At 43.0% G+C, this 18,488-nt stretch overlaps 1 protein-coding gene across 2 annotated transcripts in view; it reads left to right on the top strand.

The window, feature by feature from the left end:
* The first annotated feature begins 12 nt into the window (after positions 1–12).
* The window catches only part of GPN1 (GPN-loop GTPase 1), a 27,508-nt gene continuing 9,032 nt past the window's right edge, over positions 13–18,488 (top strand). For both annotated transcript variants that reach the window (XR_014842462.1, XM_003125289.6), the window contains exons 1-12: positions 13–135; positions 822–915; positions 3,456–3,495; positions 4,278–4,344; positions 5,333–5,370; positions 9,314–9,392; positions 9,599–9,693; positions 11,383–11,428; positions 11,803–11,949; positions 13,469–13,551; positions 15,096–15,135; positions 15,743–15,833. Coding sequence is in view for 1 of the 2 variants with exons in the window: in XM_003125289.6 (XP_003125337.3) it covers positions 25–135; positions 822–915; positions 3,456–3,495; positions 4,278–4,344; positions 5,333–5,370; positions 9,314–9,392; positions 9,599–9,693; positions 11,383–11,428; positions 11,803–11,949; positions 13,469–13,551; positions 15,096–15,135; positions 15,743–15,833 (931 nt within the window). In the remaining variant the exon portion in view is untranslated. The remainder of the gene's footprint in view (positions 136–821; positions 916–3,455; positions 3,496–4,277; positions 4,345–5,332; positions 5,371–9,313; positions 9,393–9,598; positions 9,694–11,382; positions 11,429–11,802; positions 11,950–13,468; positions 13,552–15,095; positions 15,136–15,742; positions 15,834–18,488) is intronic.

Here is an 18,488-nt window from a genome sequence, read left to right as displayed (position 1 = left end):
CGAGTGGGCGGAGCCAGGAGCAAGATGGCTGCGCCCGAAGCTGCCACGGTGCCGCAAGCTTCCGGGGGTCCCCGGGCTCCGGCGTGCCTGTTGGTGCTGGGAATGGCGGGGTCTGGGAAAACCACCTTTGTACAGGTGACCTACACGGCGCGGGCGGAGTAGGGGCGCGGTGGAAGTTGTCTGTGGCGGGCGTAAGGCCAGGGAGAAAGGGAGGGAGATCTCTGGGGAGTTGGAGGGTACCGGCGCCAGGCTTTTAGGGTCTTGCCAGCAACTCCGGTTCCTTCCTCGGTGAACCCTTCTCAGATCCTCACTTGGGTTCATTTAGCCTCTTTCTGAGCCCCCTCAGTGCCTACGAGGTATGACCGTACTTGAAATTGTCTTGTCGGCCAACTCCTCAAAGGTAGAGGCTTACAAGGAATCCTGGCAGGTAATACAGTGCTAGCACACAGGCTTTCGGTGTAGATTCCTAAAGAATTCTATCTGGGGTGCCTCCTGTGTGTCAGGCACTGGGGATACAGCGGAAATGAAGTAACAAGGTTCCCGCTTAGGTGGAATTTAAGTTTTGTGGGAGATATGGAAACCCCGTCGTCCCCCCCGCCCCCCTAGTCAATACTTGATGGAGAGTACGATGTGTGATGAAGAAACGTTGCATTCAACTGAGAGTGATTGTTGGAGGTGGAGATCAGAGGTGGATATTTAAGGTAGAGGGAAATGCAAGTGCAAAATTCCTCTGGTAAGTTGGATAGAGGGGTGGGAGTTCTCTCTTGGTTCTGTATCATGCCTCTTGGTCTCAGTCTATCCCTCTCTCCATATCTCTGCAGAGGCTCACCGGACATCTGCATAGTCAAGGCTCTCCACCTTATGTGATCAACCTGGACCCAGCTGTGCATGAAGTTCCCTTTCCTGCCAATATTGGTGAGTAAACTGTACCAGAACTGGTGTGAAGTTTCTCAGAGAGTGGAAAACTGTCAGCCTATCCATCAGGCTTAAATGCTTTCATTTTTGATGTTGTCTAGCATTTCCCTTGGATTTGCTAGCATCCTTAGGCTTCTTCCCGATGATCATTTTCTCTTTGTTTACTCCTTCCCCCTTTCTAAATTTCTTTCCTTATCACCTACCATTTTCATTACCTCTCTTTGACTTTAGGGTGTGAGACTATGGTATTTGGGAAAATGAAGTGACAGAAAGTCAGTCTTTTGGCTTCTAAGCTGTAAATCCTTCAGCAGGCTCTGATACATAAACCTTGTTTTTATAGTTTCTTCCAGTTTGGAGCATGAGTGTCTTGAACAGTAATTTGCTTACTGCAGTAGTTTGCTTTCAAAGTTACATGGAGAAATGTGTGTAAATATGCCTGTATGTGTTGTTGTGCTGAGACGTTCCCTCCCTGTTATCATCAGACTTGACTATAAAAAAGATTAAGAATGGATATGATGCAGAGTCCTGATTCTTGATAGGATCTAGGCATCCTGATCTCCACAGACTATTCCTGGGTATTAGGCTTTTCCCTACTGGTTTCTTTTTAATTCTATTAAGCTTGTACTCCAGTGCTGATAAAGGAAAACTTTGTATTAAGAAGCAGAAATCATTATGGGAAGAGTTTTGGGAAAAAAAAGTTCCCATCGTTTCACTTAAAGGATGGAACTCTAATAGTTGATGGAGAAGGTCTGCTGACTGCTAGATAGGTTTGGTTAGATATTACTGGACAGATCAATTTTTAAAATTTTAAATTCCATCCACATAATTTTTTTCTGATTTTATTGAGGTATAATTGATATGCAGCATTGTATATGATGAAGTTGTACAGCATAATGATTTGATTTACATACTCCTGAAGTGGTTACCATAGTTTAGTGAACATTTATCATCTCATATAGATACAAAATTAAAGAAATAGAAAAAAAGTTTGTTTTCCTTGTGAATGAGAACTCTTAGCAACTTTCATTTATAGTGTAGAACAGTGCTCATTACATTTATAACGTTGTGTATAAATCCCTAGCATTTATTCATATTAGCACCGGAAGTTAGTACTTTTTTTTTTTTTTTTTTTTTTGGTCTTTTTGCCTTTTCCAGGCTGCTTCCATGGCATATGGAGGTTCCCAGGCTAGGGGTCGAATCAGAACTACAGCTGCCGGCCTAGGCCATAGCCATGGCAATGAGGGATCTGAGCCATGTCTGTGACCTACACCACAGCTCACAGCAACACCAGATCCTTAACCCACTGAGCGAGGCCAGGGATCAAACCCACAACCTCATGGTTCCTAGTCGGATCCGCTTCCACTGTGTCACAATGGGAACTCCAACCTTTATAAAAATATTATCTGTATTACTTTTGTTATCAGTAAACGAAGAGTAAGGAAATAAACCTTTTTTCTTGATTTAGCTCCCCTTTTCTATGAATGTGGTCAGTAGGTATTTAAATTGTATATAACTTTCCTCCTTGTCTCAGACCATCCTTACTGTAGCTTGAGAGAACTCCTAGCCTAACATTTTTATTGGCAGTTACTTAGCAGTTATCCTTGGCTGTAAGGAAGGGAACCAGTGTGAAGCTGGAGAAATTGCTAGAAGACAGTACTGACAACAGAAGCCTCAAAAGCTAGTTTCAGTTTCTTGTTGGGAGGGAAGGTACTTAGAGGATACCTTCTGTCCTCCTAGTCTCCTCCTGATCTTACTTCTTTGATTATCACAATTCTGTGATCTTAGCTTGAAAATTTATTCTATTATTTTTTTTGTCTTTTTGCCTTTTCTAGGGCCGCATCCACGGCATATGGAGGTTCCCAGGCTAGGGGTCCAATTGGGCCTGTAGCTGCCGGCCTATGCCACAGGCACAGCAACGTGGGATCCGAGCTGCATCTGTGACCTACACCACAGCTCATGGCAATGCCGGATCCTTAACCCACTGAGCAAGGCCAGGGATCGAACCTGCAACCTCTTGGTTCCTAGTCAGATTTGTTAACCACTGAGCCACGACAGGAACTCCCTTAGCTTGAAAATTTAGAAAACAGATTTGAAAAGTAACTCGGGTGCTAAGAGAGAAACTGATTTGTTTCCTTAGAGAAAGCAGAGATGACTTGAGAGACCTGTGGCTTAGATATTATGGGTGGAGAGTCTTAAATTGTATTGTTTCTTTTTCTTTCTTTTTTTTTTTTTTTTTGTCTTTTTGCCATTTCTTGGGCCGCTCCTGCGGCCCGTGGAGATTCCCACACCAGGGGTCAAATCGGAGCTGTAGCCACTGGCCTACGCCAGAACCACAACAACTCGGGATCTGAGCCGCATCTGCGACCTACACCACAGCTCACGGCAACGCCGGATCCTTAATCCACTGAGCAAGGCCAGGGATCGAACCCGCAACCTCATTGTTCCTAGTCGGATTCGTTAACCACTGATCCATGATGGGAACTCCTGTATTGTTTCTTATGTGCTAAATTCCAGCTCATTCTTTCTTTTTTTCCCCCCAGATATTCGTGACACTGTGAAGTATAAAGAAGTCATGAAACAGTATCCTTTTCCACATCTGCTTGGTTGGCTCATCCCTGGCTAGTTACAGTCCATATATTGTGTGGCTTTGAAAAAGTGTTTGTGCCTTTCTTTGTGAAATATGCCAGTAAAAGCACTTGATCGCTTTCAAGTAATTTTATGGAGAGGAGGGAGGATGAATATGGGGAGAGGCATTGTAGGTGATTAGAAATCCTCGCTCAGCTTGTGAGTTCCATTTTCTGCCATTGTCTCAAACAGCAGGCTGCTGTAATTAGAGAGCATGGAGAATGAGAGGCTGGCTGGGGGTGTGTCTGGGTCCTAGAAGATAATATTGTCCTGGTCCATACATCCATTGGCCATCATCTTCTTAGACTGGGAAACTCAAAGATTAGTAGAATCAACTCTTAGTCCATTTGCTGTGTGAATTGACTTACTTTTCCTGTAGGTAAGTCTAGGTAAGAAGACTAATTCTAATCCACGGGTGGTTTAATGAGTAGGAAGACCAGTGCAAGGGGTGGTATAGAGATGGTTTTCATGGTTAATGCTATCAGGCTGTCACTGCCTGACACATCTCTCTGTTCCATTTTGGTTCCATTTTGCATGGCCATCCCTAAATGTTACCAATGAGTGAGCTAGATGTCAATAATGAATGTTTCTCAGTGGGGTTAAGTAAGATTTTGTGGTACATACTAGTCAATGGAACATTAATGTAATGTGCTTTTTTGGGTGCCAGATTATCTAGATATGAACTTTATCACTTAAACTGATCTATAAGCAGTTTAAATCCTCAACTTAGTGTCTAGGTATGGACTTGGACCGAACGGCGGCATAGTGACCTCACTCAATCTCTTTGCTACCAGATTTGATCAGGTATGTCTTTATTTATGTAGACGTGGCTGTGTCAAAACCTGTGACTCTTAAATGCCTTAGCTTGACCACACTGGGAAAGAAGGGCAGTCCAGCTGCATGTCAGTATAGAGCATAAGGAGGCATTTTGATGGACAGAGAAGGAGGCTGTGAGAGGATGATCACCAGAGTGAGAGACTTCACATTGAACAATTGCAGCAGCCAGTAAAACAGACACCCAAGAGGCCTGGCTTCTTTTTTTTTGGCTACTCCGTGGCATATGAAGTTCCCAGGCCAGGAATCAGCACTGGGCTGGGGATCAAACCTGCGTCCTGGCACTACAGAGACACCATTGATCCTGCAGCGCCACAGCGGGAACTCCCTGGGTTCTCTTCTGGAACTGTTGTTGGCTTGCAGTATTACCCTGAGGGTAAGGTGGAGGGATGGGGAGTGAGATGGAGGCATGGAACAATAATGGGCTTTTTACTTGTGACAAGTGGTTGTCGTCTGTTAGGTTTTCTCTGTCATATTCTACTTCCTTAAGAGTCTTTTGGAGGAGTTGCTTCTGTGACACAGTGGGTTTAAGGATCCGGCATTGCCGCAGCTGTGGCATAGGTCACAGCTGTGGCTTGGATTTGATCCTTGGCTCAAGAACTTCCATATGCTGAGGGTGCAGCTGAAAAAGAAAAAAAACAAAACAAAACAAAACAAAGTGTTTTGCAACCATTAACTTTTTACCCTGATTTCACTTAATGAGACAGGCTGTTAACTTGTTACTGACAGTGATCAAATCTTAACTCCTGAGGTTTTTGCCCTGTGTTCCAGAATGTTGTGGGTCTGCAGATGTGGCTGTGTTTCTTTGGTTCCCTGAGCCTGTTAGTTGGTATCCTCAGGCGGAGAACATAGAGAATCAGTGGTTTATGATGCCTAAGAGGTGGGCCACTCTGGAAAGAGCCCTGTGATTTTCTTGTTGAACTTGGATCCTGTTGTAATTGGCATTTTTTTCTTTTAGGTGATGAAATTCATTGAGAAGGCCCAGAACACATCTAAGTGAGTGGTTTCAGTCTAATGCCTGTTTAATACTTTGTAGTTCTAATGTTTCTCAGTTTTTTGAAGTTATTTGGGGATGCTGTCAAATTCTGAAAGGGTATAATTTGAGATGAAACTATGTTAACTGAAAAAATCGGGGGCAAGAAGACAGTTAAGATGCTTTACAGTGTAGGAGTTCCTGTTGTGGTTCATTGGGGTAAGAATCTGACACAGCGTATGTGGAAATGTGGATTCAATCTCTGGCCTTGCTAAATGGGTTAAGGATCTGGTGTTGCCTGCAAGCTGCGGCGTAGGTTGCAGAAACAGCTCAGACCCTGCGTTGCTGTGCCTGTGGCACAGGCTGGCAGCTGCAGCTCCAATTCTACCCCTAGCCCAGGAACTTCCATATGCCGCAGGTGCGGCTGTGAAAAGAAAAAAGGAAGAAAAAAAAGATGCTCTACAGTGTAGAGCTCAATGTAATAGTATCCCGCCCCCAGTCATGTTGGAATATGTTCCTGGCTTCTTAGGAGGTAAATGAATGTGGACTCATTCACTTATCCACTTGCCTTCTCTTGATTGTAGGCATTAAAGTCTCTGAAATATCTTTCCAATCCTTGTTAAAATTAATATAATTTACATGATTTGGAGAGAATATTTTTTAATTTAAAAAGTATCAGGGCGTTCCCTTTGTGGCTTATCAGGTTAAGAACCCAGTGAGTATCCACGAGGGCTTGGGATCGATCCCTGGCCCTGCTCAGTGGGTCAAGGATCCAGCATTGCCATGAGCCGTGGTGTAGGTCATAGACGTGCCTCAGATCCCATGTTGCTGTGACTGTGGTGTAGGCTGGTAGCTGCAGTTCCGATTCGACGCCTCGCCTAGGAACTTCCATATACCACAGGCGTGGCCCTGAAAAAGCAAAATAAAATAAAATAAAATACATAATTTGGTGGGTTTTAGCATAGTCACAAAGTTGTGTGTTGATCAGAATGACATACTTTCAGATCATTTTTCATCCTCTCCAAGAGAAACACCCTGCTCATTAGCGGTCCCTGGGTTCTCCTTTCCTCCACGCTCCTGGTGGCTGCAGGCACCATTTACATCCTCACCAGCAGTGTATTGAGGGTTCCAATTTCCATACATCCTTGTCAGTACTTGTTGTTTTTGATTGGAAGCATCTTAGTGGGTGGGAAGTAGTATCACATTGTGGTTTTGATATGTATGTCTTAAATGATTAATTATGTTGAGCCTCGTTTAGTGTACTTCTTGGCCATTGGTATATATTTGGAGAAGTGGAGACATGTTTATTCAAATTTTTTGCCTTTTTTTTAAAAAGGAAGTTTCAGGTGCACATAATTTGACCTCTGTGTACATTGCACAGTGGTCACCCCCAAGTGTCCCGTTACCATCTGTCCTCATACAGTTGATCTTCTTCATCCCTTCTGTCCACCCACAGCCACTTTGTCCTCTCATAACCACCAGTTTGTTATCTGTGAGCTTTCTTTTGATGGGTTGGTGGGGTTCCCCCGCCCCCATTCCTTTCCTTCCGTTTCTTTCTTTCCTTTCTTTTTCAGATTATTCCATGTATGAGTGAAATCACATGATAGTTGTCCTTTTCCTTCTGACTTCTTTTTACTTAGCCTAATACCGTCTGGTTCATCCGTGTTGTCACAAATAGCAAGATTTTATTCTCTTTTTTTTTTATATAGCTAAATAGCATTCCATTGTGTATAAACTACATCTTCTTTATCCATTCGTTCATTGGTAGACACTTTGGCTGCTTCCATATCTTTGCTATTGCACATAATGCTGCATTGAACATAGGGGTGCATTTATTTATTTTTAATAATTAGTGTGGTTTTTTATCCAAATATATATATCTTATATTTTTTCTAATTAGTGTTTTTATATTCTTTGGGTAAGTACTCAGAAGTGGAATCATTGGATCTATAGTGTCTCTAAGATATTACTTGGGTTCATTACTGCTGAGCCATAAAGGGAACTCCCCCCATTCTTAATTTTTTTTTTTTTTTTTTTTTTTGGTCTTTCTGCCATTTCTTGGGCCTCTCCCTCGGCATATGGAGGTTCCCAGGCTAGGGGTCTAATCGGAGCTGTAGCCACCAGCCTACGCCAGAGCCACAGCAACGTGGGATCCGAGCCACGCCTGCAACCTACACCACAGCTCACGGCAACGCCAGATCCTTTAACCCACTGAGCAAGGCCAGGGACCGAACCTGCCACCTCATAGTTCCTAGTCAGATTCGTTAACCACTGCGCCACGATGGGAACTCCCCATTCTTAATTTTTAAAGGAATTTTCCTACTGTTTTTCATAGAAGCTGCACCAGTTTATATTCCTACCAACAGTGTATGACAGTTTCCTTTTTTCTACATCCTATTGAGCACTTGTTATTTATCTGTTTGATAAGAGCCATTCTAACAGGTGTGAAGTGATAATTTCATTGTGGTTTTGATTTGCATTTCCCTAATAATTAGTGATTGTTATCTTTTCATGTGCCTGTTGGCCATCTGTATGTCTTCTTTGGAGAAATGTCTACATATTCGGACCCACTGAACCAGGCCAGGGATTGAACCCACATCCTCATGGAGACTCTGTTGGGTTCTTAATCCACTGGGCCACAACGGGAACTCCTAGTATTGATTATGATTTTCTTTGCCATGCAGAAGCTTTTTCATTTGCTGTAGTCCCACTTGCTTCTTTTTGCTTTTGATTTCCTTGCCTTTGGAGTCAGACCCACAAAAACTTTACTAAGACAGATGTCAGTGAGCTTACCACCTGTGTTTTCTTGCAGGAAGTTAATGCTTTCAGGTGTTAGATTCAAGTCTTTCATTCCATTTGAATTAATTTTTGTGTCTGGAGTGGTCTAGTTTCATTTTCTAGCGTGTGTCTCTCTTTTCCAGCATCATTTCTCAAAGAGACTTTCCTTTCTCCATTGTATGTTCTTGGCTCCTTTGTTGTCAGTTAATTGTCCGCATAATGTGTGGGTCTTTGCCTTTTTTTTTTGGCCATAGCCACTGCATGTGGTAGTTCCTAGGCCAGGGATTGAACATATGCTATGGCAGTGACTGAAACCACTGCAGTGACAATGCTGGATCCTTAACCCTCTGTGCCACAAGGGAATCGTCAATCTGTGCTCTTAAAAACAGCTTTATTGAGATATAGTTTATATTCCATACAATTTACGCATTTAAATTGTACAGTGCTTTGGCTTTTAGTATCGCTGCAGAATTATATAGCTGTCATCACAATCAGTTTTAGAACGATTCATCCCCGCAGGAAGAGACCCTCTTCTTTTAGTTATTGCTTTCCTGTTCTTCCTCCTTCCCCTCCATTTTTCTTCACTGGCACCCTAAGTAACTGGTTTGTTTCCTGAGAGATTTCTACTCTGGTTTTGCTTATCTGCCATGTCAAAAAATTTTTTTGGCCATACCTGTGGCATGTGAGAGGTCCCAGGCCAGCGATCAAACCCTCGCCACAGCAGTGACAACACCAGATCCTTAACCTACTGAGCCACCAGCGAACTCCCCTTATCTCCCATTTTAATGCAGTGTGTTTCTAAACTGTGTGTTTTCTCTGTGATCATTTGCTGCCCCTGCCAATTGGCCTGAACATTGGACATTGAACAAAGCCTGGGGGAAGGGGGTGTGCACTTTAGGGCAATGGGAAAAAGGGAGACTGAGCAGTATGAAGAGGTTATATCCATCTTCAATAACCTGATGTTAATGTTTGTTGGTTTCTTTTTTTTGACTATGCCTGAGGCATATGGATGTTCCTGGGCCAGGGATTGAACTTGTGCCACAGCAATGACCTGAGCCACTGCAGTGACAACACCGGATCCTTAACCTGCTGTACCGCAAGGGAACTTCTGGATGTTCCTGTTTTGTGGGATGGAATATCTTTGAGAATGCATAAATAAAAACTTTGTTAATGGCTTTTTTGACACAGGTATGTCTTAATTGACACACCTGGACAGATTGAAGTGTTCACCTGGTCAGCTTCTGGGACAATCATCACTGAGGCCCTGGTGAGTATTCGAGGACTTGGTATAGAGAGTAGGTAGAGAGCCAGACAGGAGACGCTTCTACTTATGGCCTGGGATCCTAGGGATAGAGACATAGCGCTCTGCACGCCTGCTCATGTGGTTTTTCCTTGCGACAGAAGGTAGGAAAAGAGTTTGGGGACAGGTCAAAAATCTGTCTGACTAAAGCTTTGATTATTTTGTGGCTTTAGGCATCCTCGTTTCCAACGATTGTCGTTTACGTAATGGACACTTCTCGAAGTACCAATCCAGTGACCTTCATGTCCAATATGCTCTATGCCTGCAGGTAATTCATCATGACTGGGCACAGTGTTATGTCAAAGTGCGACGTCTCCGTTTTTCCTTCATTGTTCAGTGCTGAGTCCTTGCCCCTAGATTTGTACTCATTCAGATTCGCCACTGCCTTTAGTGGCTCTGGGTTGGGGAGGGAAAAGAAGCACGTATACCATTGGCATTCTCTAGCAGCACCTTCTCATCCTCCTTCCTTGTTTGTTACAGAGTCGGTGATGAATGAATGTGAACCCTCTGGTAGTTGTCCCCAGTTGAAAGAAATCCAGTTCTGAATAGATTAGAGTCCCCTGGTCTAAGTGATTTTTTTTTTTTTCTGTGTTGTGATAGGAAGAGTGAAATTATAACATGAGGAAAGACTGTGAATAAAAACATTCATCCATAATTTTTTTTTTTTTTTTTTGTCTTTTGTCTTTTTTGTTGTTGTTGTTGCTATTTCTTGGGCCGCTCCCGTGGCATATGGAGGTTCCCAGGCTAGGGGTTGAATCGGAGCTGTAGCCACCGGCCTACGCCAGAGCCACAGCAACGCGGGATCCGAGCCGCATCTGCAACCTACACCACAGCTCACGGCAACGCCGGATCGTTAACCCACTGAGCAAGGGCAGGGACCGAACCCGCAATCTCTTGGTTCCTAGTCGGATTCGTTAACCACTGCGCCACGACGGGAACTCCCCATAATTCTAAATGTACGTGTTTCCCTAAGTGTGGTGGTGCCATTAGGAGGGGAAAGACATGTTTCACTAGCCTATGTTAGTGCATTAGACTGAGGAGCAAAGCAGGCCATTATTAACACTGAATTTTATTTTGGGAGTATGCAAAAGTAGTCACCCTGACTTGTCTCTTCTTTTTTTTTTTTTTTTTTTTAGTGTCACACCCATGCATATGGAGATTCCCAGGCTAGGGGTCTAATCGGAGCTATAGCTGCCGGCCTACACCACAGCCACAGCAATGGGGGATCCAAGCTCACGGCAACGCCGGATCCTTAACCCACTGAGCGAGGCCAGGTATTGAACCCTCAACCTCATGGTTCCTAGTTGGATTCATTTCTGTTGTGCCACAACGGGAACTCCCTGACTTGTCTCTTCTGATATGACAAGGAATGTCCCTTCCTGTTAGACACAAGAAATCTTAGTCCAAATAGAATCTAATGTTTGATGGTATGATTTTGTCTTCATATTAATGGTTTAAAAGACAATTATTTGGAGTTCCCATCGTGGCTTAGTGGTAATGACCCTGACTAGTATCCATGAGGATGTGGGTTTGATCCCTGGCCTCACTCAGTGGGTTAAGGATCTGGCGTTGCCGAGAGCTGTGTAGGTTGCAGGCGTCGAGTGGATCCCGAGTTGCTATGGCTATGGTGTAGGCCAGCAGCTACAGCTCTGATTCAAGCCCCAGCCTGGGAACTTCCATATGCCTAGAGTGTGGCCCTTAAAAAAAGGACAATTTTTTGGTAAACAACACACACAGGATCAGTACCAAAGCATTATTACTCTGAGAGAGAGAGTGTGTATGTGTGGTGTTTGCTTGATGGTGGTGGTGGTTTCCTGCTTAGGAGGGGAGAAAATGTGAGTGCTGTGTAAGAATCGATACCTGTATTTAGAATCTGAACTCAGTTCCATCAGACGGCTCACAGGCAAGCAAGAGCTTAAGTGCTTTTACTAATAATGCCTTGATGTTTGATTTTCAGCATCTTGTACAAAACCAAGCTGCCTTTTATTGTGGTCATGAATAAAGTAAGTAGATTCTTCTTGTTGTGACTGAATATTTCTTTTTCATCAGAACTTTGTGTTATTAGAAGTTTGGGTAGGTGAGAAGAATTATTTCAGATGCTGGAGACAGATTCACACTAACCTGAAGCAAAGTCATGAGCACTGCTAGGAAATGGATTCAATCAAATTGAATGAATATTTATCACCGATTTCTTTTCCAAAGTAATTTTGGGCCTGATAGAGTTAGTGGCTTGTTGGAGTGGAAGAGGAAACAGGGGAAGCAGATAAAGAAAATATATGAATGATTGCTCTTTGCTGTCACCACTTACTGAAGAAGTTTTTTTTCCATTGTCTGATCTCATTTCTGGTTGCTGATAGTTGACTTCTCTCTGCTCCAGACTGACATCATTGATCACAGCTTTGCAGTGGAATGGATGCAGGATTTTGAGGCTTTCCAAGATGCCTTGAATCAAGAGACTACATACGTCAGTAACCTGACTCGTTCAATGAGCCTGGTGTTAGATGAGTTTTACAGCTCACTCAGGGTAAACTGTCTCTCCTGCTTATGCCGTCACTCTCTCCAGATAACCTCTTGACCCAAAGGGCTGTCTTTGAACCTGTTTTAGACAGGAAGTTCAGGAGTTCCTGCTGTGGCGCAGTGGGTTAAGAATCCAACTGTAGTGGCTTGGGTTGCTGTGGAGGTGTGGGTTCAATCCCTGGCCTAACATAGTGTGACCTGGTGTTGCCACAGCTGTAGTGTAGGCCACAGCTGTGGCTTGGGTTTGATCTCTGGCCTGGGAACTTCCATATGTTGCAGATGCAGCTGAAAAATAAGAAAAAGGAAAGGTAGTTCATTACCTTTTGAAAAGTGTTTTTTTTTTTTTTTGGTCTTTTTGCCTTTTCTAGGGCCGCTCCCATGGCATATGGAGGTTCCCAGGCTAGGGGTCAAATCGGAGCTGTAGCCGCCAGCCCACACCACAGCCACAGCAACGTGGGATCCGAGCTGCGTCTGTGAGCTATACAGCACAGCTCACGGCAATGCGGGATTCTTAACCCACTGAGCGAGGCCAGGGATCAAACCTGCAACCTCATGGTTCCTAGTCAGATTTGTTAACGACTGCACCATGGCAGGAACTCCCCTCTTGAAAAGTTTTTAAGGCATTGCTTATAAAAGACTAGAAGTTGGAGTTCCTGTCGTGACTCAGTGGGTTACAAACTCGACTAGTATCCATGAGGGTGTGGGTTCGAGCCCTGTCCTCACTCAGTGGGTTAAAGATCCAATGTTGCTGTGAGCCGTGGTATAGGTTGCAGGTGCGGCTCGGATCCCGTGTTGCTGTGGCTGTGGTGTAGGCTGGCAGCTGCAGGTCTGATCTGACCCCTAACCTGGGAACTTCCATATGCTGCAGGTGTGGGCCAAGAAAGGGAAAAAAAAAAAAAAAAAAAAAAACCCAAAAACTAAACCAAAAAAAGCCCCTGAAGGTTTTATGATAGGGATCCTACCCTTAGAGATTTGTGGTGTACTTAGGAGAGATGAGCTAAACACAGAGTTGAAACATGATATATTGTAGTAACATATATTGTGATATCTTAAGAAAGATTACAGGTTGGACCTGGTGATGGTGGGGTAGAGTGGGTAGATCACTTTTGGAATGAGAGATTTTGGGGGATACAGTATATATGGATGTGCTTTGAAGGAAGGGTAAAATTTGTGTAAGCAAAAGTGAACTTGCGTGGCAGGGAATATGTTAATTGCCCAAGTAAAGACATTGAGATACTGATTTTTTATAGAAAACAGACTGGTTTGATTTGATAGGGAATAGATAAAAAGAAGTGCTCCTTGCTTGGTCCTAATTATCTTTTTCAGTTTTCTGTTTCTCATAGACTTATTTCCTTGACTTTAGAGTAGGCATGCTGTTTTTTCTTCTTTTAGCTTCATTCTTAGCCAGAGATTTCTTAAAGTATCCAATCTCGTTTATGAAGATTTTATGAAACTGGGCCAAAAAAGGTACACAGTTTAACAATATGCAGTTGTTTCCCCAGTGACATTAATGATGCTTTTGGCAGGTGGTGGGTGTGTCTGCTGTGCTGGGTACAGGCTTAGATGAATTCTTCGTGCAAGTCGCCAGTGCCGCGGAAGAATATGAGAGGTGAGGATATAGGAACAGTCTACTGATGGCATTTTTAGTCACCCACAATTCTGATATGATAGCAGTTTTGCCAGGCAAAATATTTTGGTTTTCATAGTGTTTATATTCTATTTGCCATGCAGATGTGTTCTGGATCTGACCACACTTAGGGATAACAAGTCCCTGTTGAGTTTTTTAAAAAAATAGGAATATAAAATCTGAATTCACTGTATTAAATGATGAAGAGCAGGAGTCATCAGACATTGTTTTGTAAAAAGTCAGTCGAGGAGGTCCCGTCGTGGCGCAGTGGTTAACGAATCCGACTAGGAACCATGAGGTTGCGGGTTCGATCCCTGCCCTTGCTCAGTGGGTTGAGGATCCGGTGTTGCCGTGAGCTGTGGTGTAGGCTGCAGACGCGGCTTGGATCCCGCGTTGCTGTGGCTCTGGCACAGGCTGGTGGCTACGGCTACGATTAGACCCCTAGCCTGGGAACCTCCATATGCCGCAGGAAGCGGCTCTAGAAAAGGCAAAAAAAGAAAAAAAAAAAAAAAAAGTCAATATTTTAGGCTTTTTGGGCCATGCTGTTGCAACTACTCAACTCTATCATTGTAGTGCAAAAGCAACTATAGACAGTTCCTAAACAAGTGGCCGTGGTTGTGTTCCAGTAAAACTTTATAGAAATAGGCAGTGGACTGGATTTGGCTGGCCTGTTTGCCACATTGGTCGACCCTTGGTCAGGAACACAGGATTTGGAGTCAGATAGACATCAGTTAGATTTCTTTTTTCCCACTGGATAAGGGAGTAACCTTAGGAGGTTTTCATCATTTGTAGAAAAGAGATAATAGCATTTATTGCTGAGGTCATTGTGAGGATTATTTGAGAAAGTCTATCTAAAGCATCAAGCACAATTGCTCACACATAGTAACAAGCGATTGTTAGAATTTTTGTCATGGTGAATACTGGAGTTCCATCATCTAAAGGAAAGTGGAGTCAGCGCTCCTAGTCAGTGCACTTTCCTTAGGCCTGATAATTGGCTGCTTTTAGCAAACTCTGTACTTAGCAGAATCCTAATAGCCACATTGTGGTTTTTCAGACACAGTATTTTATCTGTGAGACAAGGTGGTTTTTTTTGTTTGTTGTTTGTTTTTGGTTTTTTTTGGCATGTTATCAAAGCTTCAGGATAGACGCTTTTCTGTATCTTTTCATTGTTGCCCAGGTAAACCCACATAATTATATATCGGGCTTCCTGAGCCCAACAGGCTTAGTTTCTTTTACTCATATTTATCCAAATGAATGAGGAACTCATTGGTCTTGGTCTTTCCAGAGTTGATCTTTTCAGCTCAGCAGTTGGTCTTTTGTCTCTTTGCTCATTTCAGGGTGAGGGGCAGGCATCTTGGCTTTTAATTCCTTAGGGATAGAATCTTAGTGATTAAGACTTGTTATATCTGTTGTTTGGTGACATAAGATCTTTTGTTATTGTCACAGTACTAAGAAATATAATCGATGTAGGGCTGGGCACGATAGTTTATTAATCAAAGGGATTTAGAAAGTGTTTCTCTTTCCAGAGAGTATCGTCCTGAATATGAACGTTTGAAGAAATCACTGGTAAGAGAGGAGGCTGTTTGTGTATTTTAGGGCCACTGAAAAAACCACCTCAAACTATACACTAATCCTTCTCTCCTCGCTCAGTGGGTTAAGGTTCCGGCATTGCCGTGAGCTGTGGTGTAGGTCATAGGTGTGGCTCGGGTCTGGCTGCAGCTACAGCCTAGGCCAGCAGCTACAGGTCAGATTAGACCCCTAGCCTGGCAACCTCCCTATGCAGTGGGTGGGGCCCTAAAATGACAAAAAAAAAAAAAAAAAAAAAAAAGAATAGAGAGGTGGTTCACAGCTCTTATACCAGACGGTCAGGTGTCCTGTCCCTTTTGGCTTCAGTGGACTTCTTATCACTGAACCTTCTTGCTGTGTCTTTTTGAGGGTTCTTTAGCGTTTTTGTGTCCAGTTTCTGAAACATTTAATGCGGAACCCCCCAGAATGAACTTCTGCTAATCTGGGCCCTGCTCAGTATTTCAGTCCCCATATCATCCATCCTTTGTCTGTCTCAGTGTTTAAGTAGCTTTTAGTATATGTACAGTTTGTCATCTCCAGTGAGAAGCCTAGCATCTAATGTGGACCTCCTTTTTTGATATGATGATATTTTTCTCTGTGTACATAGGCCAATGCACAAAGCCAGCAGCAGAAAGAGCAACTGGAACGCCTTCAGAAAGATATGGGCTCTATAGCCCTGGACACAGGGACCGCCACAGGTACCAAACAGTCTTTTGGTGTTAGGAACTAAGAGGAGGGTACACTTACTTCCACTTAGTAGGTAGGTATTTATATTTAAGGGAGAGAGAGAGAAAAGGATAAAGGAAATGTATCTGCCTGTTAGTTAACTGATTTAGGTAAATCCTAGATCTGCATTATGTTTAGTTGTCTCTTGGTCTCCTTTAGTCGTGAATGAATCCATTGTTTTTGTATTTCCATGATGTTGACATTTTTAAAGTATACAGATGTAGGTATATGCATATGGACATAGCTATATCTAGCACCTGTGTTAAAGAGGAATTCACTGTGTATGTATATCATATCACATTTATCTATGTTTATATTTTTTATATATGTATATAATGATTTAGAAAGGCAACCCCCTGAAAGTTGTATACAGCTATATCACTTTGGATTCTTTCTCTTCAGGTAGTTTTTGGTGTACTTTGGCAAGATACTTGATATCTACTTTGTTATTTTTATTTATTATTATTATTTATTTATTTATTTATTTTTTGCTTTTTAGGGCCACACGTGCAGCATATGGAAGTTCCCAGGCTAGGGGTTTGAATTGGAGCTGTAGCTGCCAGCCTACACCATAGCCACAGCAACGTGGGATCTGGGCCGGGTCTGCGACCTACACCATAGCTCACCACAACACCGGATCCTTAACCCACTGAGCAAGGTCAGAGATTGAACCTACATCCTCACAGATACTAATTAGGTTCATAACCTGCTAGTTATTTCCAGGGGTATTATTTTCTATACCCTCATTGCAGTTATCAAAAATTAGGAAATTAGGAGTTCCCGACGTGACTCAGCAGAACTGAACCCGACTAGTATCCATGAGGATGCAGATTTAATCCCCGGCCTTGCTCAGTGGGTTAAGGATCTGGCATTGCCGGGAGCTGTGATGTAGGTCACAGACCTGAGTTACTGTCACTGTGGTGTAGGCCGGCAGCTGCAGCTCCTATTCGACCCCTAGCCTGAAAACTTGCATATGCCTCAGGTGTGGCCCTAAAAAGACCAAAAAAAAATTAGGAAATTAATATTGACACATTACTATTACATAATGTATAAACCTTATTTACATGTGGCCATTTGCCCTTTATAGTAGGAGAAAATCCTGGATCTGTGTTGCATTTAGTTGTCATGTCTCTTACTTTCCTTTTTTTTTTTGTCTTTTTGCCATTTTTTTGGGCCGCACTTGCGGCATATGGAGGTTCCCAGGCTAGGGGTCAAATCGGAGCTGTAGCCACTGGCCTACGCCAGAGCCACAGCAGTGTGGGATCCGAGCTGCATCTGCAACCTACACCACAGCTCACGGCAACGCCGGATCCTTAACCCACTGAGCAAGGCCAGTGATCGAACCTGCAACCTCATGGTTCCTAGTCAGATTTGTTAACCACTGCGCCACAACGGGAACTCCTTATTTTCCTTTAATCTAGAACAGCTCCTTAGTGTGTGTTTGTATTTCATGACTAGTATTTTTGGGGTTTTTTGGTTTTGTTTTGTTTTTAGGGCCACACCCGCAGCATATGGATGTTTGCAGGGTAGGGGTCTAATCGGAGCTGCAGCTGCTGGCTTACACCACAGGCACAGCAACTCAGGATCCAAGCTGCTTCTGTGACCTATGCCATGGCTCACGGCAATGCCGGATCCTTAACCTATGCCATGGCTCACGGCAATGCCGGATCCTTAACCCACTGAGTGAGCCAGGGATAGAACCCACCACCTCATGGTTCCTAGTCAGATTTGTTTCCACTGTGCTACGACAGGAACTCCGACATTGGTATTTTTGAAGTGTATGGGACTTATATCTTGTACAAAATGTGACTCAGTTTGGGCTTGATGTTTCCTCATGATTTGATTCAGGTGGCTCCTTTTTAGCAGAACTTTACAGATGTGAAGTTGTGTTTTTTCCGTGTATCATGTCACTAGGCACATGATGAAGATTTGTCTTTGGTCACTTACTTCAAGTGGTGTCTGCTAGGTTTTTCATCATAAAGTTATTTTCTCCTTCATGATAAGTATTTTGTGGGGTGAGGCTTTGATTAATAAAGGCCCTTTGAGTTTTCAAATGTTCACACACCAGTTTTAATATCCCTTATTCTAGGTAGGGATAGTCTCCATTTTTCTGTGATACATGTTGCAGATATTCTCTCCCTGTTTGTCAGTTGCCCTTTGACTCTTTGTTCATGGTGGTGTTTTGCCATGCAACAGTTACTGTTTTGTTTCATTTTGATGTAGTCAAATTTATTTATATTTTATTGCACCTGGTTTTGAGTCATGGTTGAGAATCCTTTGCCTACACCTGTTTAAGAGGCATTCATCCCGATTGTATTATAGTATTTATATGGTTTTATTTATCTACATTTGGATCTTTGTTCCATTTAGAATTTATTGCCGGGTATGGTGTGAGGTCTCTGTTACCTTTTTCATAAAGAGTTGTACCCACATGACTTATTAAAAAGTCTACCTTTGTCCCAGTGAGGAGATGTAACCTGTATCATATACCCAAGTTTCATATGTACTTGGATATATTTCTGAATTACCTATTTTCTTCTTCTAGACCGTGTGCCTATACTATGCTGCTTTAATTATGTAGAAGCTTTATAGTATGTTTTAATATCTAGTAGGGCTAGTCCTCCTCA

This window comes from Sus scrofa, chromosome 3, assembly GCF_054392235.1.
Source record: "Sus scrofa isolate SSC_HxYL_T2T_F1_AM1 chromosome 3, Sscrofa_HxYL_maternal_Yorkshire_Landrace_v2.0, whole genome shotgun sequence".
NCBI lineage: Eukaryota > Metazoa > Chordata > Mammalia > Artiodactyla > Suidae > Sus > Sus scrofa.
Note: the sequence above shows the minus strand (reverse complement) of the source record. Positions and strands in the feature narration are given on the sequence as shown.